Source organism: Gymnoscopelus braueri (genome assembly GCF_963280865.1).
Source record: "Gymnoscopelus braueri genome assembly, chromosome: 11".
NCBI lineage: Eukaryota > Metazoa > Chordata > Actinopteri > Myctophiformes > Myctophidae > Gymnoscopelus > Gymnoscopelus braueri.
The window spans coordinates 52809557-52834257 of record NC_137613.1 but is presented as its reverse complement, the minus strand read 5'-3'; the positions used below and the strand labels follow the sequence as shown (position 1 = coordinate 52834257).

The 24701-nt window shown below is 41.4% G+C and overlaps 3 protein-coding genes across 3 annotated transcripts in view; all 3 read right to left on the bottom strand.

Moving 5' to 3' along the window:
- gon4la (gon-4 like a) overlaps positions 1-13686 on the bottom strand; it is a 50238-nt gene extending 36552 nt beyond the window's left edge. Inside the window, exons 1-8 of the mRNA XM_080441301.1 lie at positions 13655-13686; positions 10914-11157; positions 6874-7076; positions 5250-5327; positions 3339-3389; positions 3131-3181; positions 2397-2489; positions 954-1046 (exon numbers count right to left, since the gene is read on the bottom strand). Of these exons, the coding sequence (XP_080297427.1) occupies positions 954-1046; positions 2397-2489; positions 3131-3181; positions 3339-3389; positions 5250-5327; positions 6874-7076; positions 10914-11109 (765 nt within the window). The 5' untranslated portion in view covers positions 11110-11157; positions 13655-13686. The remainder of the gene's footprint in view (positions 1-953; positions 1047-2396; positions 2490-3130; positions 3182-3338; positions 3390-5249; positions 5328-6873; positions 7077-10913; positions 11158-13654) is intronic.
- Positions 13687-16648: 2962 nt separating this feature from the next.
- Positions 16649-17758, bottom strand: LOC308095725 (chemerin-like receptor 1; the record flags this gene model as incomplete). Its single annotated transcript, XM_080442764.1, has 1 exon — positions 16649-17758. The coding sequence occupies one exon, from the start codon at positions 17756-17758 to the stop codon at positions 16649-16651; it is 1110 nt and encodes a 369-aa protein (XP_080298890.1).
- Positions 17759-22636: 4878 nt separating this feature from the next.
- On the bottom strand, positions 22637-23674 carry LOC308095724 (chemerin-like receptor 1; the record flags this gene model as incomplete). The annotated part of the gene is made up of 1 exon (XM_080442763.1): positions 22637-23674. One exon carries the CDS (start codon positions 23672-23674, stop codon positions 22637-22639), a length of 1038 nt encoding a protein of 345 aa, XP_080298889.1.
- Positions 23675-24701: the final 1027 nt, after the last annotated feature.

Sequence of the window (24701 nt, the reverse complement as noted above, 5' to 3'; positions counted from 1 at the left end):
TGGTGTGTGTGTGTGTGTGTGTGTGGGGGGGGGGGGGTCTTGAATACATTGTGGAAATATGTGTTTTTTTTTAACAACACAAATCATGTAATGGGTCCCTGACACAACATCTTTTCAGATGGGGTCTGTGGCCAAATACATATATTAACTCATTCAGTGCCACTGGACGTCTAAAACGTCCGTTGATATATAAGCCCCGAGTGCCACTGGACGTCTAAAACGTAAAAAAAAAAAACATGTTCAGAACCCAAGATATGATGATTTGAAGATTTGCTGCTCCATTCACTCTTTGTTTAACTTCTTACTGAAAAAGGCTGTATCTCGGCTCCTAAGCACTTTTTTTTTACAATGAATTTTGGCTGTGGCACTCAGAGCCAAAATTCCATAAACAAGCTGGGCACTGAATGAGTTAATACAGGCCTAATGATTAAGAAGCACTGCTGTAAATAGTGTTTGGCACTCATTTTACACACATACAGTCAAAGGACCACAATGGAAATAAGCTCTCGAGCTGTTTGTGTTTTATCCTTATGACAGATATGTACAACTACAATGTATGGTCATTAAAATGCACTTTTTGTCAACAACTTTTTGGGGGCCGGCCATAGCTGAATTAGGGTAGAGAGGCCGCCTGGGAAATTTAACGTCTCAGGTTCAATTCCCGGCCTCGGCTATGTGTCGAGGTGTCCCTGAGCATGACACTTCACCCACACTGCTCCCCTTTGAGCGCTCAATATGACCACCCGAGCAGCCATCAGCTGGGTGAAGCTGAAACTGTATATATTATTCAGCGCTGATCAGAGCACTACATTCTGAAACGTTTAATTTCAAGGACCCCCATAACTAACAAATGAGTTAAAGAGCTGCAAGTGTCCATTACATGTCATTCAGTGTGTGTGTGTGTGTGTGTGTGTGTGTGTGTGTGTGTGTGTGTGTGTGTGTGTGTGTTCTACCTGCCAGGGACTGGTTCTGTCATCTTCTGGTCTGTTAACTCGACTTCCTCTTGGAGAAGAAGCTGTACTCTCGACATCACTCTCCAGAAATGTCTGCACACAGAGAAATGTGCATTCATTGAATACTCTGTGGGTAAATGGTGCATTTATATACTGCTTTTATACAAAGCGCTTTGCATAGATTGTGCATTACATTCACCCATTCACACACACATTCATACACCGATGGCGGAGGAAACCATGCAAAGCACCAACCTGCTCATCGGGAGCAATTAGGGGTTCAGCGTCTTGCTCAAGGACACTTCGACACTAACTCTGGGGTAGCCCGGGATCGAACTGGGAACCTAGCGGTTTCCACATGTATTCTTATCATGAATAAAGAGTACATTTAATGTAGATGTACTGCTCACATACACAGGGATTAAAGACGACTTAAAGTTTTTGTCTGTCCAAAAAACAGCATGAAAGGAGTCCCTCCACACTAGTGCTCTGTTTCCTAAACTATTAACACAATATGTAGAATTATTACATCGTTACTGTCGAGTAGAAACCTCTCATCTTCGTGTTTTACCTGTTTGTGTTTTTCCGCAAATTAACGCCCTACTACTCGATCACACTACAGTGTCACCAAAAGTATCAGATCCACAAGCTATCTGCTACTTTTGCATTGAATTGTGAGTACAGTTTTCGACATATGAGGTTTCCACCCGACAGAGACGATATGTAGGTGTTATCATTCTAAACATTATGTTCTGTCATTTTATTTATCCCCAAGTTTCCTAGGGCATGGTGGGCATCACTTCCTGTCGATTTGATCAGTGATGCCCACCATGCCCTAGGAAACTTGTGGATATGTGTTTTGTTTTATAATTTAGTTAAAGAGTGTTTTATTTATTGTTGCATTGCGCGTTCTATGTTGTAATGTCTTGCTCGTCTCATACCAAGCGCCACAATGGAAACAAGTCACTGACTTTGTTGTGTTTTTTTTATCCTTGACGTTTCGTTGAGAAGCACGTGGCGCGTGTTTCTCTTTTAATCATGACGTCTAATAAATCAAATCAAATTCTACATACTGTACAGCCGACCGCTGAAGAAATCACAGATTGAGGCTTTAAGCTTTGCTTTTATGAATTATCCGAGACCATTGGAGCTTTGGCTTGCTTCTTTTTAACCTTAATCGTTGTCTTTATTATAGTGTTCATATTTGTTAATAGTGTTGTAAAATATTGTACGATTAACAATTGTGTATCCGGGATACACAATTAGGATAATTGCGGAATTGCGGAATCCGTAATAGGATCTGGGATTCAGATGTCTTGTAATTTTCATCAAAATTCTTCAGATAATAGATTCAATAATGACAATAAAACACATGAAATGATATTCTTAATTCCTCTCATTATCATTCATTGAATACATTAAATTATGTATTTTTTTCCTTACGTCTTCAGCCGTCTCATCTTCATCCTCATCTTCTGGCCGATATTCTTCATCAGAAGAGTCTTCATCAGCCAGAGGAATGTCAACAAACTGAGCCTGACACACAGAGAATAGACAGGCAGACAGACAGACAGAGATAGTTTATTAATGTTTACATTTATAGGTATAGGAACATTTTGAATAATTTGGAATCTTTTTTAACACACATCTTCTCTTCTGGGGGTCTCTGGCACAAAACATTTTAGGATGGGGGGGTCTGCGGTCAAATACATACCAATTAGGGGGTCCTTGACATGAAAAAGTTTGAGAACCCCTGTTTTATATATCTGGTCACATTGCAACCAGTCTCTGTCTGGCTTCGTGCTCTACTTTATTATTATTGATCCTACACTGCCACCTGCTGGCTTCAACAGCTATTGTATTGTTGCAAGTGTGTTCTGGAAAAATGGTATGCACATTTGTGCTTTATTAATTCTCTTCATTAAATAATAAAATAATAATAACGTTCAGTTGTGAATAATCACTTGAATTAGAAATCAAATGAATTCAGGCGTATTTTCTCTAGCTTGAAGATGATGCTTCACAACCATCTACAGCACATATAAATAAAAGTAAATGTTTTGCAAGTTCCAGACAGGATCAAGATCTCTTTTTCACAGTCATATCAAATGTCTCCAGAAGGAGAGAGACAGACAGAAAGAGAGAGACAGACAGACAGACGCAGATGAATACAGTACCTTGACTTCAGACCTCTTCTTAACAGGAGAGATGTTCCACACAGGAAGCACCTGAGAAAGACAGACAGACAGACAGACAGACAGACAGACAGACAGACAGACAGACAGACAGACAGACAGACAGACAGACAGAGAGACAGTCAGACAGTCCATTATCATTCATATTCTGTTTGTTTGTGAATGCTGAATATGGGACAGTTCCACTCACCTCTCCTTTCTGGACGACCTCCTTCAACCGAGAACGAGTCATCTTTGGCTCCTGCAGACAGACAGACAGACAGACAGAGAAGTTATACTTGAGCATAAATGGGGTAAGCCCGGGAACGCATGTTTGTCATTTTTAGATTTCCTTGGGCTATTAAAAAATAGCAGATCTACAAGCTCATAGCGCGGCACCGAGCACAACTTTTCACGATTTTGCACAAATAGCAGATCTACAAGCTCAAAGCGCGGCAAAAAAATCTAAAATGATAGAGATATGTGTTCCCGGATTGAATGGGTTACAGATCAAACACACCCAAAAACGTGGCTACACACCACAGCGATACGGAGTCTTCAGAGTGTAAAAATGTAAAAGTGAGAAATGAACTGCGCCTAAAGCACCGATTCATACGCGACCTAGGTCTGCTATTCTCGGCCGTTCTCGGAGCGCGAAAACCACCACGCAACAGAGCATGAATTAAGCTTTATTAGGGCTGGGGGCGACATGACTGCAAATCAGTACCATGATTATTTCAAACTTTTCCCTCAATTACATTAGATGTACAAGCTCGCGGCTTGTAGATCTTTGAAAAGCGTACATATAGAATATGGATAAAGGGGTTAAAATGACTGTCACAAGCTCTTCTTTCTTTTCATTGGTTCAATATTTATAAAACAGACACCCACAGACACACTTAACCATTTTCACAACCATCTCACTTTCCAAAATGATCAAACATTGCAACAATAGCAGATCTACAAGCTCACAACGCATTGTAGATCGGCTATTTTTGCTACTTTTCCGCGGCACTCTTGTACGACGAAGTAGGGCATTAATTAATTAATTGAAATATGGAGATACAAGGTTTCCTGACAGCGGCGACATGATTGATTGACACTTCACTGCATCGTTGAAGCGCTGAGAAAAGTTGAGAGACATCTCAACTTTTTTTGTAGCTTGTGTAGCGGGGGTCGGGGGTCAAAAGCAAGAAATAGGCCACAATGAATTGATTCAATTCACATTAAAGGAGAATTACGGCCAACGTTATTCTTACCTTTATTATGACGTTATGATATCCTTGGACGAGTGCTACAGTACAGAAATTCCATAACTCCATAACGGATCCGCCTACAGTTAAAAACCCGTGCCTATAGGTCTTGCTTTGGTTTTTCTGCAGAGATCTGATGTTTACAGTGAGAGAACACTATGCAACTTGTTGTTCTTGAATGCGCTCGAGCGTAAGGCGAGCTTTCACGACACTTCCGGCGCCTGACCGTTATGGAATTTCTGTACTGTACCACTCGTCCTAGGATATCATGTCATAATAGAGGTAAGAATAACATTGGCCGTAATTCTCCTTTACGTAGGCTACAATGGCTGTTTCTCTGCAAACAACATATATTTTAAATGTAATACAAGCAGAAATATGTTCAGATAACATACATAAAGACTAGGGGTGGGACGATATGGGTACCTCACGATACGATATGTATCACGATATTAGGCCCACGATAACAATATATATCACGATATCTGAAAATGCCGATATATTGCGATATCACGATATATTGCATGAAATTTCACCAACGATATATCACGATAGTCCTTGTATTCAATTCATAAACACATAAAATAGCACCAAACAGTTCAAAATCATCATTACACAAATACAGAGTAGAAAAAACAACGTATCACAAACTTAAAAAAAAAATTAATATCGATATTTTTCGGGAGGATATAGATTATTTATCGCGGGAGAAAGTATCGCGATATATCGATATATCGATATATCGTCCCACCCCTAATACAGACAGATAGACATCATATATTATATTCCGTTTTGTTTGTGAATGCTGAATATCAGACAGTTCAACTCGCCTCTCCTTTTTGGACAGACAGACAGACAGACAGACTTACAAAGGGAGGAGGGACGGCCTCAGTCTCGTTAATGGCAGCTTTCATCATGGCCACCACATGCTCGTTGGTGATCACTTCCTGTAGGGCAAAGGTCACACAATGTTTTTGTTTTATGTGGTTAAAAAGAATCTGATTTTCAACCTATTTCATCATTGTGATGCGAGGACATCAATATGATGTGGCAAAAACATACCCTATTAAGTGGTTAATGTAATAATAATCTAAATCAACAATGTGGTGCCGTAAAAAGTGCAATATTTTCATCTGAGTTGTTGTGGAGTAGAAGTATTAAAAAACTCAAGTAAAGTAAACTCTTTTACTGCCATGGACGCGTTAACTCGTCTATTTCTGCTAAGGCACAGCCTGCTGTCGATGAGTTTGGACGAGTTTTCATTATTTAATTGTTTTATTAAAGATCGCGCTGTGATCTATAATCCGGAGTGACCACTTTCACTGTAACTCACACGGATACGGAAATAACGTCATCCGAAGATTTCCACCTCCGTCCACTTCCTGTTTATTGGCTTCCTGCAAATGTTTGTAACTTGAGTTCATTTGTTTTGCCCTGGATTCGGCGAGACACCGTGGTTTCAACCTGGTCTAACACAGGAAGCTACGGTTCCGGTTTAACTTTTTTTTCTAACAGTGATCCCCTTTGTGTTTACCAACTGTCTGACAAGTGATCATAATGTGTATAAATGTTGGCCAGTTAGGGAGGTGAGAAAGTTACCTCACGGGTGAAAAATTGTTCCTCTGGGGATCATCACCTCCATGACCTTCACTGGCTCCCAGTAAAACATAGAATAGTTTTCAAAATACTCATCACCACCTACAAAGCCCTCAATAACCAGGCACTCCGCTACCTCTCTGACCTCCTCAAACGCCACGCCCCCTCCCGCTCCCTCAGGTCTGGTGACGCAAACCTCCTGGACTTCCCCATGGGGTGACAAGGCTTTTTCAGTTGCAGCCCCCACCCTTTGGAACCCACTCCCCCTCACATCAAGGCCGCCCCCACTCTTGCCGTGTTCAAAGCCTCCCTCAAAACCCACCTTTTTAGACTTGCTTTCCCTGCCTAACCGAAACCAAATCTCCCTTTCGTCCTCTTAAGGTCCTTACACACCGGGGCGAATTCTTCATGCGAATAAATACGTTTTTTTTTAAAACCTTATGAAGTCAATGCAAGCGTCCACATCAGTTTCGCGAAGCGAAAAAGCGTCTTTTAATTATTCGGAACGAGTCCGAATTTTGCGTATATTCGCATATTCGCCGGTGTGTAAGGACCTTAAGTCTTAGCTTATTGTTTTTAGCCTATTAAGGTTTTTCTTTTCTTTTGCTCCTAATAAAATTGTTTTTAAGCTGTTTTGTAAAGCGACTTTGGGTACTAGAAAAGCGCTATATAAGTCTGATGTATTATTATTATTATTATTATTATTATCGGCCACAGGTCCTATTTGTGTCTACACACGGTGGATCGATGAATCATTACGAATCTACATTTTCTGTGACCAGTTGAAAAGGTTATAAAACACGAAAATCGCTGGCAGTGGGTGAGTTTATTAATGTATGCTCTGGCAGTTAAAGAGTTAAGTACAGTACTTAGTTACTTAAGATGACGCTGACTCACGTGCAGGATGTTCCGGACGTTGACCGTGGTCAGGTTGTGCTGTCTGGACTTGCTCTCCAGTGATTGGTCCAGCAGCCTGTCAAGCTCCAGCTCTACGCCCGCCCCTTCCTCCTCCTCAGTGTCGGAGCCTTCGTGGTCCACCGCCATCCTCTTCCTCCGCACCCCTCCTCTCCTCCTGCCCCTTCCCTCTGGCACGCTCTCCTCTGACACACACACACACACACACACACACACACACACACACACACACACACACACACACACACACACACACACACACACACACACACACACACACACACACACACACACACACACACACACACACACACACACACACAACATTTTTACATATTTCAATGTATATTTCAATACAGGTCTGTTATCATACAAAGCAGTATTACTAGTAATACTGCTTTACTTTAATACTTTAATAGTCAAACTGATTGTGCTTCTATATTAACTAATTTTGCTGGGGACCCCTTGGAACCCCTGGGGGTCCCCGGACCTCACTTTGAGAACCATTGCATTACAAAACACTCACTGTATATGGTGACATGTGCAAACACAGTTAATAGCAAGTAGAATTTATGTAAAGCGCCTGTGAAACTCTCTCAGAGCCTGTTTTGTCCCTGACTGACCACAAGGGGGAGCCCATTAATATGTTTAACTGATAAAGGAACATGAACGCTTGCTTCTGAATGAATGCTTATATGTGCTTACATATAGAGTGGCCTTTAACCCGTTAAAACCGGGGGAAGCGTCCGTGTCATTTTAGATGTTAGCAATATATATAAACATATGTTTTTCAGAAAACTCTAGATGTGATCTGAATCTTTTCTGCTCGTTTTGTGCAGTTTTTGTTCCCAAATAGAGACAAGATATGCTTGAATCTGAATAATAACCATTTTATTGAATTCCCTGGGTCAGAATTGGAAAGAAAAATTTGTGAATTTGTGTCTGTATTGTTCCATTTTCGGGTTCGGGTAGGGGATAGGTATAAGAAAGGGTTAAAAATTAACCCAATGGGACTAGCCTGGATCCAGACGAATCTGCCTTTGCAAAATTGCATCGCACTTTAGCCCTCGGCAGATTAGGTCTGGCCCCCCTCCATAGAGATTCCATTTCTCTCCCTCCGCAGTTGTGCGGAACCAACCAGGGACCAGTATCCAAATGTGGGCGGGATTATCACCTTATTTGGAGCAATGACGTACAAGGAAGCACTGCTCTGATTGGTTCGTGAACAAGGAAGCACTGCTCTGATTGGTTTAGGTGTAACCAATAGAGTCCGTTTGGATCTTTTTGTAACCGCCCCTTGGAAAAAAATCTATCGTTGATAGGGACCAGACTAATATCCACGCAGTGTGTCGTGTGATATTGTCTGGCCACGCGAGGCTACCATGGGACAGTAGTTGAACTGGGCAACAAGAAGAAATCTTAACTAGACACCATTAGGGTCCTAAAAAAAACAGCGGGTGCAGTAGAAGCTAAATCTCACTACATGGTTAAAATGGAGTTTGAAGTTCAATACGTTCATATAGGTCTGATCAAATTAATATCAAATATCTAAATGTTGAATCAAGCAACTTAAAAACTGTCTGGGGTGATCAGACATAAGGCAGAGAAGACGTTAAAATTACCCCAGAAGTGTTTTAAAGTGAAATACCCCTTTACCCACTTAAACCCTCGACACTTAAAGGAGAATACCGGACAAATTAAGTGTCGTCTTTGATGTCTCGTTACTCACCTATCGACGTGAAAAGTGGCGTTCTTTTTTTCCATAGATTCCCCTGTCGTCATTTTTTAAACCCCCTCCGTTGTCATAATGGGAGCGCGTGGGTTAGGGAGATTCGTCTATTATAACCAATGCAAAGTTGTTTTTTTCTCTACTGCTAGTCATTGTGGAGTCTCATGATAGTCAAACATGCGCTGAAATTTCCTGCTAGGCCACCGTTAATGGCGAACGACTTAACACTGGTTAACTCGTGTTGCCAGGTTCTGGAAAGAAACAAGCATCCAACAGACTCAGAGTACATCTATTGCATTGATACTTTTACTCAAGTAAAACATTAGAGTACTTTTTCCACCACTGCTGAGGTGTACACAACATTTTTGAAAACAGTTATTCGAATTATCAAAAATAAATACATTAATTAATTTATTGAAATTAACTCATTCACTGCCACAATTATTGCTGGCCGCGTTTGCCCACTGCCAGAGATTTTTCATCGAAAAAAAAAAGTACTCAGGAGCCGAGATACAGAATTTTTAAGTTTTAAGTTAACAAGGAAGTGGATGGGAGTCTAGATCTTTAAACAATCATATCTCCTTGGTCTTTGGGTCAAATTTGAAACAAAAAAAAAAAAAAAAAAAAAAAAAAAAAATTACGTTTTTTACGTCAGTGGCAGGATTGGTAAACGGGAGAAATTACGTTTTTTACGTCAGTGGCAGTGAATGAGTTAACACCCAGAAAATAGCCAAAACTGAGCACATTTCAATCTATAAGGCCAAATCTAATTTGAAAAAAATATATTAAATATATATTAAATAAAAAATGTTTATACTATTGGAATCTTACACACCTGCTCCCAATAAATTACATCACCACAGCGCAAAAGTAGGTCAAATCAATCAATCTCTCTCTCTGGGAGCTACAACGAGAAACAGTGAATGTAGGTTTTCATAGACATGGTCGCTTGTTTCTCTCACATAATCTGGCAACACCGAGAGCCCTCGCTGCGGTGTTGTTGTCACACTTCTTCTCTGCTACATGGCTACTCCCAGTCGGCTCTGGATCGGCCGAAAAGGTCCCAACGGACCACCTGACGGACCTCTAACCGACGGGCCGACGATAGCGAACGCTTCCCGACGCCAAGTCGGCCCAAAGTCGGTTTGGTGGAGAGTGGCTTTTAGACCCCAACTCACCGCCTAGCACTCACCTCTATAGACCCCAACTCACCTCTTCAGACTCCACCTCACCCCCTAGCACTCACCTCCTAGCACTCACCTCTTCATACTCCACCTCACCCCCTAGCACTCACCTCCTAGCACTCACCTCTTCATACTCCACCTCACCCCCTAGCACTCACCTCCTAGCACTCACCTCTTCATACTCCACCTCACCCCTAGCACTCACCTCCTAGCACTCCTCTTCATACTACACCTCACCCCCTAGCACTCACCTCTTCATACTCCACCTCACCCCCTAGCACTCACCTCCTAGCACTCACCTCTTCATACTCCACCCCACCCCCTAGCACTCACCTCTTCATACTCCACCTCACCCCCTAGCATTCACCTCTTCATACTCCACCTCACCCCCTAGCATTCACCTCTTCATACTCCACCTCACCCCCTAGCATTCACCTCTTCATACTCCACCTCACCCCCTAGAAATTCACTCTCCCTGTGGCCTTTCTTGCCACCTTCTCTCTCAATTGACGCTAGCGACTGACCGAGATATGGCTACTATGCAGACATACAGTATATTGGTCACTCGTTCTCATGTTGTTTCTTGGGGTTGTTTTTTCTTGACCACAAATATTAACAATGTGATTTAGATAGCATGTTGTTTAGACAGATGCTAGATTAATTGTTTACCTTGTTTACCAGTGAACCAAATTCAGGCCAAGGACCCCTTAGCTGAGAGAGAGATATGCTGTGTAAAATTGTGTCGTAGATTAATCTTTTTCATAGATTCCATACATACAGTTTCATAAACTTGTTTGACAGCTCTGTCATCATTTAACACCTTAAAGTAAACCATCAATACTTAGTAAACTTGACCCTTGGCTCTGTACTTGGCCTGCTTTTTTTTCCCAGTACACCAAACCTCTTTGCCGAAAATAGGCGATCTACAAGCTCACAACGTGTCATACTGCGACACGCTGAGCTTGTAGATCGGCTATTTTCGGCGAATGTTCCCTCGAAAATAGGGACGGGGCCATATACATAACACATTTAGGGCCCTCCTGTAGTGACTCTGAGGGGCCCCTGTTGAAGACCCATCTACATCAAGTGTAAAATGTAATTGTACCTACCCATAGTAATAACCAGACTGGAGTCGGTGGTGTCTTCCTCCACCAGTAGAAACTCCTCTTCCTCGTGTACAGGAAGCAGCACCGAAGGTTTGGACGTGTTGACTCCCTGGTGTACCGGAAGCACTTCCTGGTGTACAGGAAGCACCAGAGAGGGTTCGGACATGTCGACCCTGAGACGTTTTCTGGCGCTGCTCATGATGCAGCGACATGGCCTGGACACTGGAACTGGAATGCTCGACTGATCCTAGATCACATCCCACAAGAAGGAAGACACACACACACACGCACGCACACACACACAGAACAGTAAACACACCTCACTTTAGGGATGTAGCCTTTAAACACATAACCCATTATAAAGACAGGGAACGCATCGGTGTCATTTTAAGATTTCTTTGGCCATTCAAAAATAGCAGATCTACAAGCTCAAATAGTGAAAATGTGTGCAAATCTTGGAATATATAATTATTTTACTCAAATCTTTGCTTCTGGGGGTCCCTGGAACAAAATATTTTCAGATGGGGGTCCGTGGCCAAATACATATCATTTTGAAAAAGTTGATACCACTGATATTATAGCAACAGTGAAAAACATATATATATATAAAAAGCTGTAGAATGAATCCCCAGAAATAAAGATTTGAGTTACAAATGTTTGCTTTAAAGATATATATATATATATTCAAAGATTTGCACATATTTTCACGAAAAAAAATTGCTGATCTACAAGCTCATAGCGCGGCATTCGGTGCCGCACTATGAGCTTGTACATCTGCTATTTTTGAATAGCCAAAGGAATAAAAAAAATGACACGCAGATGCGTTCCCGGTCTTAATGGGTTAAACCCCAGCATCTGTGACAGCTTTCCTCACAATAACAGAAAACACATTAGAATAGAGCCCTGAGGGACTCCGGTCAAACATACAGGGTTAAAGTGATTAAAGATGATGTAAGTGACCATTGGCACGGGGGAGGGTAATCACTGGCACACTGGAATAAGTGTGAGAGAGAGGATTTCTTTCTATTTCAATTGTTTTAATAACAATTTATTTAAGTCCCCTTGCATTCTGTCTGTATGAAATTGACCTTAGTTTTGAGTACACCTCGGAGCATGCACTGTAGCCTATGCCACAGACACACAATGGTTGAACACACAGTTCTGGATCATATCATATCATATCAGAGAATGATGGCGGGGGAAAAAAAGGCAAAGAAAGTTCAAATAGATGTTCGGGCATTCCAGCCCTCATGGATCAATACGGTTTTGTTTATGTTCATGTTGTGTAGTAAATATTGTCTGCCGAACATCCAATGTTAAGCCATTAAGACCTGAGGCTGTGTACAACAGCGTATCTATATCTATCTATCTTTCTATCTATCTATCTATCTATCGATAAAGTAGGTTGTTATAACCAATGTTATAATAATAATAATGACTACAGGATAGGTGGGCACTAGGGACATCTGGGCACCATATTTTTGGGGTGACTGGGCACCTGGACAAGTGGGCACATGGAGAGGTGGGCACCGGGATAACTGGGCAATAGGACGAGTGGGCACTAGGGACATGTGGGCACCTGGATGAGTGGGCACTTAGGGGTGGAGATAACTGGGCACTAGGACGAGTGGGCACCAGGAGGACTGGGCCGCTACCAGTGCATGCAAACTAGACTTTGTCTAGGGCAAACAGGCCAACTTGTGGTCTGCCTATGTCATGGAACAGCTGACTGTCTGACAGATGCTTAAGCAGGCTAGTGGATTGACTGGCCCTGTGCATACATAGTGATATCATTTTATTGTGTACTGTTGAGCTATGTTTCAGTTCAGATTTTTTTTTAGTTCAGTTATTTTTTTCTGTCTATTTTTTAACAGTACGCTACTCATTTGTATCTATTTTGTTAACAGTAGACTACTGTTTATTAAAAAATCATTTAATAGTCTACTGTTTAGCTATGTTTTCTCCATCCTAACATCGATCATTTGCTCATTTTCTGGTGTCATATTTTTTTGGGGGGTATTTGACCATTTCCCAATTTGTTCAATTTTTTAACACTACTTCTATTTTGGCAAAATACACTCTTATATTATACTTTGAAACTCTGTTATAATGTACTTTTGAACTCAGTACTATTTAGGCAAATAAACCCCCTCCCCCGGAAGAGTATTTTCAATTTCAGTACTTTTACTTCTACTCCTATACATCTCAGAGGCAAATATTGTACTTTTACTCCACTACAATTGTATGAAAAATGTAGTTACTAGACTAGTTACTTTATGGATTTTGATTAATATTACAAAACATATATTACCCACTTCAACCCTGTATACATTTCAGCCATTTGAAATGATGCATTGTGAGCTTGTAGATCTGCTTGTAGATTTTAGACATATGATAACTTGTGAACGGGAATATTCTGCATAATGAGTACTTTTACTTTTAGTACTTTAAGTACGTTTTGATACCAATACTTTTGTACACAAGTAAATTCAGAAATCCGGACTTTTACTTGAAAAAGAGCATTTCTACATTGCAGTATTGATACTTTTACTTGAGTAAAAAGAATAGAGTACTTTTCCCACCACTGCTACACATGAAGCTAACAGTTAGCTAGGGATGCTAAACCCTCAACGGCTTTTATAAACAAAGCGTCGCTTCAAAGACACGAACCACGTCAATTCAACATGTTACAATTTAAACCGTTTGTTTATTGTTCAAATATAAATAACGTATCGCTCTCTTACCCGCCTTAGCGCTGCTGCAATTCGTCTGCAAAGGGATATTAGATAAAACTACATTTCCGGGTGTAAAACTACATTTCCGGTTGGTGTGTGAGGTCCTGCAGCCACCAACTTCCGGCACAATAGTACGCTTGTTGGTGTTTTGCTGCCGCCCACTGTTGGTGTTGAGTACTGCATCCATGTCTCTTTACATTCTGAGAGAAGTTTGATTATTTCTACACATGAACAGTGGTGTAAAGTAACTAAGTACATTTACTCAAGTACTGTACTTCAGTACCATTTTGAGGTACTTTTACTTTACTGGAGTATTTCCAATTTTCTATTATTTTACTTCTACTCCACTACAATTATTTGAAAACTTTACTAGTTACATAATTGTAGATTTTTATTTATTATAACAAAACCTACATTAACAACTTCAGCCCTATATACATTTTGGCCATTTGAAAATAGCCGATCTACAAGCTCACAATGCGTCGCATCGCGACGCATTGTGAGCTTGTAGATCTGCTTTTCTTTTTCAAAGGATTTGTAAATATTTTATTACATTTGAAAACTTGTGAAATGGGACATTCTGCATAATGAGTACTTTCTACTTGTGTTGCTTTAAGTACTTTTTGATACCAATACTTTTGTACTGTTACTCAAGCAAATTTTGAATTCCGGACTTTTATTTGTAACAGAGAATTTCTACATTGCTGTATCGATACTTTTACTTAAGTAAAACATGTGAGTCCTTTTTCCACCACTGCATATGGGCAGAAAAGGGACACAGATAGACAGACAGACAGAGGTGGGCATGCATTCCTATTTGCATCGGGTCTAGTATTATATGTTCAAGTCTGGTATATTTTTTGATATCTTTTTTTATCAACATCATTTATTTTTACTTTCAATACTTAAGTACATTTAATATCAGAAAAGTAAAATAAAAAAATAATATGCAAACTGCATCACACCATCACACCCTATAGCACCCTGTGAGTCATAACTGTAAGCACCATATTTGGACAAAAGGGGAAGTAAAGACCTTACATTAACCAACATAGCACATATCTACGCCCATAGCACCCCTCACACACCTACCGCAATATTTACATATATATTGGCACATGATACTTTGCATAAAGACTGCAGTGCACACACAAATATGTACTAAATGTACACACATGCATATACTTATACACACATAATGCACAGTGTGCAGTCACATAATACACTTACTTACAGATAATATTTAAGTAGGAGCCATGCACACCTTTAATCACATCAAGGTGTGCAATGACTAATGCACATATTTTACATATGTTTCTTTACCTAATATAATATTGTTGCTATTCATAGTAATGTTTTATTTTTATATGTCATTTAAAAAAAGAGAATCTTTAACATATCCCACCTTTAAGAGCCATCAAAAAGAAAAATCATTTCTACTTAAGTCCTCAGTGTTGAACTCAGAACAGTGGAAATGGAACAAATGGAACTAAGTGGTAACTCATTTAACCCCTGCTCACTTTGCTAGGGTCGGATGGCTCAGGGTAGAGGACATATACAGAAACTTGCAATGGGCCTGGTCTACAAGATACTGTACACCACAATGTAAAGACCCATGTACCTGTCAAAGTACTTCAAAGACGTAAATGAAGTCTACAGTCACAACACCAGAGGTATAGCTCCACTGATCACGTCCGGGCCAGATTTGGCACAAACAATAGGGTTCAAGGGGTTGAATTCGTTCTCCTGCTATGCAACAAAAATGTGGAATGCCCTACCAAAAGCAGTGAAGGAGTGTAAAACCATAGTATCTTTCAAAACTGCCCTAAAAGAGTACCTTCAGGTGCCCCCCCCCCTCAAACCTTTTACTGTACATATTTCTTATTTATCTTATTTTCATTTCTAAACTGTCTATATGATGTTCTACATCAAGGGTGGGCAGCTTTGATGATGGAGAGGGCCACTATATTACCACACTCACTCACATGAATTCAAGGCTTCATGGGGTGTGTAATTGATACAAAATAATAATGTTTGACTGAGAGCCAGTGAAGGTTGTCGAGGACTGGTGTGATGTTGATGTGGTCTCTGCATCTGGTTCTGGTGAGCATGCGGACAGCAGAGTTTTGACCATACTGTAGTTTATTGAGGACTTCGGAGGTGAAACCGTTTAAAGGAGGCTATTACAGTAATCGAGTCTGGATGTGATGAAGGCATGAATTAGTGTCTCTAAAGCAATGTGGGACAGTGTGAAGGCAGGCAATGTTGTGGATAATAGGTCCTCACTAATGCTAATTATAACATGCACCATTTTTGTCTACTTGGTCTGTGTCATCGGAGCACACCGGCCGTTCGGTCCTCCACAGTGGTGTAAAGTAACTAAATACAAGTACTCATGTACTGTAGCCTACTGAAGTACAAGTTTGAGGTATTTTTACTTTACTGGTGTTTACAATTTTCAGTACTTTTACTTCTACTCCTACATCTCAGATTCAAATATTGTTCTTTTACTCCACCACAATTATTTAAAAACGTTACTTACTAGTTAAATTGTAGATTTTGTTTATTATTACAAGAACACTTCAGCCCTATATACATTTCGGCGATTTCAAAATAGCCAAACTGCTCACAATATGTCGCGATGCGACGCATTGTGAGCTTGTAGATCTGATATTTTCTTTTTTCAAAATGTTTTTTATCCCACAATTTTGCAACCCTTTTTCACCCAGTGCCAATTGTCTAAGTGATCCTTGGCGCTACACTCCCCCCACCAGCCTACTTTTGCAGTATTGATACTTTTAAGTAAAACATTTTAGTACTTTTTCCACCACTGTTCTCCACATATCCGGGCTTGGAAAAGTTCGAAATTGTTTTGCGGGAGGACCTGCTGGGCTCCTTCTGGACAACCCAGGGGACCAGAGGGGACACGCCGCCAAACCGCTCGTACCTGACCGAGGTGCCTCTCTCTCTTCCCATACACCGCTGTCCGCCGTGGCCTGGATTCTATGGTTCTCCTCTCTCCCCCCTCCCTACAGGGGAGGGGGGAGAGAGCCCTTGGACTTCCACCCCCAGGATTGGTACGGTAGCATGTGTCTTTGTATCTGCCCGTTTGAACGCAGTATTAGGCAGCTTTTCAGTGAAGGCGTTCTCCAGCAATTTCAGGATGGACAGTTTGCAAATTTCATTCCTGAAATCCTGAGCCATGAACACGTACAACAGCGGGTTCAGGCAGCTGTTGAGAAAAGCCAGGCAGGTGGCTATGGGCACCCCGATGATGATCACATGATCCAGTGCGTCACTGTGCTCTGCCGCCATGAATTTCCCCCACAACACAACCTGTTCCATGATGTGAAAGGGGGCCCAGCACAGGAAAAATGCAGTGATAACAGCCGCTATGATTTTGAAGTAGCGACCTGAGAGTTTGCCCAGCGAGTGCTTCCTTCTGAGCTGGTAGATCATGACAGAATAGCAGGAGACGATGACGGTGAAAGGGACCACAAATGCCATGAAGAACTGAGTGAAGACCATGGCCGCAAGTTGAGACGTGAGTGCATAGTTGGGTAAGCACCAGATGATGTCCTTATCAAGGAAGGAGGGTTGTGTGTCCATAAAGATGAAGTAAGGGGAGCTGAGAGCCAAGGCCAGAACCCAGACACCCAGAATCACACAAGACGCCTTTCTGACACTGCGGTGGTTCCGGGTCCACACTGGCCACACCACAGATACACATCTGTCAACACTGATGGCCATCAGAATGTAGACGCTGGCGTACATGTTGATGGAGAGAGCGATAAAGTTAATTTTGCACATGACTTTACCAAAAGGCCAGTGGTCGTCCAGAGCTGTTTCTGTGATGGTCAGCGGCAGGAACGCTGTGAAGAGGAAGTCGGCCACAGCGAGGTTAAGATACCAAACCGTTGTGACGGTTTTCATCATTTTGAAGCCTGTCACCCAGATGACAACTCCGTTCCCCAACACGCCGAGCACAAAGACCAGGGTGTTTATGGTGATGTTCATGATCTTGAGAGATTCATCCTTGTAGTCAGAGCCATTTCCACCTGACAGATCCATCTCTTCATTGTGATAGGCAGCAGTTGTGTTCATACTCTCCATCGTCCTAAAACATAAAATAACAAAACAAAGGTCATTTATCACACCATGTATTATTATCCTTTAGGACTCAGTAATACCATAACATTTATTATGTCCTAAATACTAGGCATGTAACGGTTACCAAAAATCACAATGTATCACGATAACAAATCCAATATATATTTATCGCAATATTAAAAAAAAAAGAAGGAAAAGACTGAAATCTGTTGGACGCAATTTCTCCATTAGTGGAGATGCAATCTGCTTGATTCATGGAATTTAAAAAACTCATTTCACAAATTCTCAGACTAGACTAGTTTCTCCACCAGACCTGGTTAAATACCCCGGGCCTGTACATTTGGAAGTCAGTCATAGCCAATCGGAATTGAATCTGAAAAATCTAACAAATACATCATGATCACATGACTCCAGAGAGAATGGAACTCATTCACAAAGCTGTTCTTACATTTCTACTATATTTGACTGTAGTTTTGTCTAAAGTCCCACATGGCATTCAAAGGGTGTGTAAATCGTTGATTTGCGCAGATCACAGGTGTATCAGATCATGAATCCCACTTCTTAATCAAATGCACGTTCCTGTGTGCATCATTTGCATTGTTCCATGCACGCACCATTTAACACCATACAAAGCAACCAGAAATATACAACATGAAACCAACAGCGCTCCGTTCTCAGCAAGTTCAACTGCATCGCTCATCAAAAAGGAAAAAGGCAGGCTTGCATTGCAGACCCATCACTTGAGCCCCTCACTGAATGTGAATAAAATATTGCTCTCATGTGTAAATTAATTATATATATTATTTTTTTTATTATAATTTTTCTAAATTCAGAATAGCCAATCATTTTTTACCCCCTTTTTCTACCCAATTTAGTCGTTATGCCAATGAATTCCTCCCCCACACACATTTATGTGTCTCACTACTGTTGTACCTGCCAGTGAGGAGCCCCCACCGGGACGGAGCATTCCCTCTACTCCCCCGGCCCAACATTCCCTGCTGACAGGTGCCACCCATTATCACCCTCCCCGCCCGGCTTCCCTCCCCGAACACGGGCCATTTGTGTTTGTATACACGCGCGTCAAAGCCGGATACACCGCGGTGGAATCGAACCCACAACCTCTGTGGTGGTGGGCAGGGACTTTACCACTGCACCACCCGAGCACACCTGGATTATATATTATAATTAAAAGCTGGCTGCTGGCTGGCTGGCAGTTTCACTTTTCACCTAAGGCAGAGGTGTTAAAGGAGAGATCCGGACATTTTAAGTGTTATCTTTGATGTGTCGCTTATCACTCACCATCCTTGAAAGGGACGTTGAGTTATTTCAGAGTCATTTTTTCAACCCCCTCCGTTGGCATAATGGGAGCGCGTGCCTAAGTGAAATTCGTCTATTATAACCGATGCAAAGTTATTTTTTTCTCTACTACTACTCATTGTAGAGTCTCATGATACTCAAACATGCACTGAAAGTTCCTGAGAGGCTAACGCTAATGCCGAACGAGCTAACGCTGGTTGCTTGTTTCTCTCCCAGAACCTGGCGACTCGGTGTTGCCAGGTGGGTGTTTGTGTGTGTGTGTATGTGTGCTTGTGTGCGTGTCCACTGACATAAGTGAGCACAGTCTTGCGATCGAGAAAGGTCGTCACAGGCAGACCTGTATCCCGAGAGAAGACAGACTATGCACCCACTGCGCACAAAATTAAGTGGAAACCGAGCTACACTTCCTAACCGTCTGTCCATTGTACCAAGACATCAGAGACACATACTTCCCACAGATTACAACCACACAGAGATTTTGAAAACATGACCAATGACAAAAAACTCCCATATCTGCTGGGCGAAGTACAACAATGTGCAAACACAGCAGCAAGATTCGTGAGTTGCTGTGATAGGAGAAGGATATCAAACGGAACACAACCACCCTAAAGACTAATCAGTGTGTATATTCCGGCACTATACCTGCACCCAGTGATCTTGGTACATAGAAATTGATCTATTGAAGATTCTGACTTTCAAATGTACATATTTTTTGTTTTGATTGTATTGCTGTATTGTTGTATTGTGCTTTCTGCTTTGGCAATGTAAACGTATGTTTTCTCATGCCAATAAAGCCCTTTGAATTGAATTGAATTGACATAAACCTGAGATCTACAAAGCATCAAGTAAATGACCTCTGCTCCTCCTCTGTCTGTCTGTCTGTCTGTCTGTCTGTCTGTCTGTCTGTCTGTCTGTCTGTCTGTCTGTCTGTCTGTCTGTCTGTCTGTCTGTCTGTCTGTGTGTTTGTGTTTGTGTGTGTGTGTGTGTGTGTGTGTGTGCGTGTGCGTGTGCGTGTGCGTGTGCGTGTGTGTGTGCGCGCGGCGCGCGCGCGCGCGCGCTGTATATTGCACTACAAACACTATACAGCACTAGAATGCTCTAATAAAGCAATTGGATTTGAAAGTGATTTTAACAATTTCATTATACCTGAGCTGCTGATCCACATTCATCAATAAGTAATTACAATTTAAGTAATTACACATCACTCAACTCCTTCAAATTTACTCACAATTTCAACGATACACAACCAAGGTCAAATAGGAATATAAAGCAATACTGATTTATTTCCATTCCAAGGAAATCAAAGTCTTACCTGTGTTGTTGTGCTGTAGTCTAAGAGGACGTCTGAAGACCCTCAGTGCAGGTATGCAGCTGACTAGTGTGAACTCGTCTTCATAGCACTCACAGGACTTAAGACCTGTCCATGCAAGGAAACACATTCAACGGATGAGAATGCTAGTGATTGACCAAGATATGACGACCATGCAGACATGACAGGTGTATTTTTAATCAGACATTAAGGTGTGTGTGTGTGTGTGTGTGTGTGTGTGTGTGTGTGTGTGTGTGTGTGTGTGTGTGTGTGTGTGTGTGTGTGTGTGTGTGTGTGTGTGTGTGTGTGTGTGTGTGTGTGTGTGTGTGTGTGTGACACACTGTGGCCCGTCCCACCTAATCTGAGTTTCCCAAAGTTTTCGCCAGCTCTCGCATACAAACGGGAGGGGCGAGGAAACACCTCCCACCAAACAGCTATACATCATTGCGCAAACAACCTATCCTCCTCCTCTCCTCCCCTTTCTTTGATTGCAAATATGAAAATATAGAACTCAGAGCACAACTTGTATTTACCTTCCCTGTATCCATAGCAACGTCGCTGTCAACTGTTTAGTGAGGCTGAACTACAGCTCAAATCAGGATACAAAACGACACTCCTTATTTTCATTTGAATGATTTCATTTGAACCTTGTATTCATTGTATAGACCAGTGGAGGTGGATTTGCTATTAGAATGCATGATAGCCAACCCTGATGTGGATCTTTTCAGAAAGGTCAACGTCAAACCATGAGGAAGTTACATTTGTTTATTATTAAAGGCGAGTTGAGTCAGAAAATACATTTTACTTGCATTTATAATCAATTTTGCATCTTTTATCATTACTGACATCAAAAGTTTCAATACAGCAATGCAGAAACACTCTGTTACAAGTAAAAGTCCCGTAATCAAAATGTACTTGAGTAAAAGTACAAAAGTAATGGCTTAAAAATATACTTAAGTAAAAGTACTTATTATGCAGAATGTCCTGTTTCACAAGGTATACAGAATGTATAAAATGTATTCAAATCTTTTGAAAATAGCAGATCTACAAGCTCACAACACGTCATATCAAATATTGGTAATTTGTAAATATCACTGTTTATTTCACTGATAGTTATACGACACCTTTAATTCATTTTTAACCCTTAAATTCAATTAATTATTTCAGTGGACCTAATATAATTTGACAACTTTGCTGTCCTGGCATTTGACCTTTGTGCCCTAAAAACATTTACAAGACCAAAGGCCAAGAGGCCTTTCCCCTAAAAAGATGAAGTTCCAGGCCTCTACCCACCGACCGAACGACCGGTTGGTCAGTGAAAAGGACCGCGAGGTCGAAACGTTGTGTTGCTTGCTGCTGTGAATGCATTTGGAGCATTTAAAAGTGAGATGTGACTATTAATGAGAACTGCAACATTTGTATTACTTCCGCATTGGCTTCATTTCCAAGACCAAAACCTGTAATTGCCTTAAAAGAATTGTGGGTGGGGCTCTTACAAAAACATATGAAAGCAACATCCAGTCATCCCCAATTAGGCATTGCATGTTGAGGGGGCCTCTATACAGCAAACCACCAAAACCACTTTCACTTCTGCCCAAGGGGGGCGCCATGAATGCAAACAGTTAAAGGTAGGGTACGTGATATTTTTTGGTAGTTTTAATTTTTTGTTAAAAAGGTTTAAGTATTATATTCTGATAGTAATCATTGCTACAGAGCGTTTCTTCGGTTACAGAGGTCTCTCCAGCTCTTTAGTAAACAGAATATAGTACATTTTTTGGTAGGTGACAAAATGTAAGCCAATCAGGAGAGAGCACTTAAAATGCATTTTCTGATTAATAAAGAGCTTGAGAGACATGGGAGACTCCTTTTACTGAACAAACACTCTACAATGAGTATCAGAATATAGAGATATTTAACACTTATTTTAACCAAAGTAAATAATTTACCATACCTTTAACTCTATTTCCCTCGACAGCCGCACCCCATGACTGACACAGCCCTGGGTAGGCAGCCCGACCTGGTGGAGATCTGCACTCAGAGGAGCACACTTTTCTAGTATGTTGATTACTAGACCAGTGAGCACCGGTCTACTGGGAAACGATGCAAGTTGGAAATGCATGCCCCAACCTGATGCAATACCTGATGTACCCGTTGTACCTGTCTGTCTGTCTGTCTGTGTGTGTCCCTTTTGTTTGGGTTTTTTTTTTTTTTTTTTTTTACAGTCGTATGAATTAAAGTATAATAACAAGATAACCCTAAACCTGTGTCTCAGACAAGGCTGTCTCTTGACTGATGATCCCTGGGTTTGTGGAAAGGTTGGTCTGAGGCATCTCTTCAGTGAAGGCGTTCTCCAGTACATCATACTTCCAATCCTGAGCCATGAACACGTACAACAGCGGGTTCAGGCAGCTGTTGAGAAAAGCCAGGCAGGTGGCTATGGGCACCCCGATGACGATCACATGATCCAGTGCTTCACTGTGCTCTGCCGCCATGAAAATCCCCCACAACACAACCTGTTCCATGATGTGAAAGGGGGCCCAGCACAGGAAAAATGCAGTGATAACAGCTGCTATCATTTTGAACCGATTTGAGGAGCGATTCCTCCTGAGCTGGTAGATCATGACAGAATAGCAGGAGACGATGACGGTGAAAGGGACCACAAATGCCATGAAGAACTGAGTGAAGACCATGGCCGCAAGTTGAGACGTGAGTGCATAGGTGGGTAAGCACCAGATGATGTCCTTATCAAGGAAGGAGGGTTGTGTGTCCATAAAGATGAAGTAAGGGGAGCTGAGAGCCAAGGCCAGAACCCAGACACCCAGAATCACACAAGACGCCTTTCTGACGCTGCGGTGTTTCTTGGCCCACACTGGCCACACCACACATACACATCTGTCAACACTGATGGCCATCAGAATGAAGACGCTGGCGTACATGTTGATGGAGAGAACGGTAAAGTTCAGTTTGCACATGACTTTACCAAAAGGCCAGTGGTCGTCCAGAGCTGTTTCTGTGATGGTCAGCGGCAGGAACGCTGTGAAGAGGAAGTCGGCCACAGCGAGGTTGAGATACCAAACGGTGTTGACGGTTTTCATCATTTTGAAGCCCGTCACCCAGATGACAACTCCGTTCCCCAACACGCCGAGTACAGACACCAGGATGTTTATTGCGATGGACATGATCTTGAGAGATTGTGTGAGTTCATCATGTTCATCCTTGTAGTCAGAGCCGTTTCCACCTGACAGATCCATCTCTTTACTGTGATAGACAGCAGTTGGGTTCATGCTCTCCATAGTCCTAAAACATATAATAACAAAACAAAGGTCATTTATCACACCATGTATTATTATCCTTTAGGACTCAGTAATACCATAACATTTATGTCCTAAATAGTAGGCATGTAACGGTTACCAAAAATCACAATGTGATAATATCACGATAACAAGTCCAATATATATTTATCACAATATTTAAACAAGGACGTATGACATACAATAGATGTCATTGTGACTGGAGAGCTAGGACGTGGCTTCTGTGTTCATGATCTGAGAAGGATCCTGGAGGAAAGACACAGAAGTAGTGCTGTCAAAGTTAGCGCGTTATTGACACATTAACGCATGAGCGAATTAATCGCGAGGTGTGAATGAGCTGCACGCAAAGTTGTGTGTCCTCACTCTCTCTCTCTCTCTAGTTACTAGTTACTCTAGTTACTAGTTACTTTTCAGATATAAATGATGATATTATGAAACATACATTAACCACTTTAGCCCTATTTTATACATAGGCTATTTGAAATTAGCCGATCTACAAGCGACGCGTTGTGAGCTTGTTGATCTGCTATTTTCAAACATTTTTGTACTTTTACTTTTGGTACATTCTGATACCAATACTTTGTAATAAGAGTGCGTGGCTCAGCTTTGGGGGTACTATGCGTCTTGATTTGAGTCATTTCCCATCGTCAGAATCAATTGCACAGCAGTGTCATTAGATGACATTGTCATATGTTTTGATCGATGTAAATGAGGCTATTCATAATAGATAGATAGATAATAGATAAATGACAGTTTTGATTGGCCACATTCCATATGCTAATGCTAATCTACCAAATAAATCTACGAAATCTTTGTAAAATAATATGTATATATGTCTGTAAAGGTTGAGTCTCCTGTTGGTGGTCTTGTATCAGTACCCCTGCTTCATCTCTCTGTCAGCTAAGGGGTCCTTGGCTGAAAAAATTTGGGCCTGTGCCCTGGTACATATGAAACGGGGGTCCTTAAAATTAAAGAGCCAGAATCACTGGCCTAGATAGTCATTTAGGCT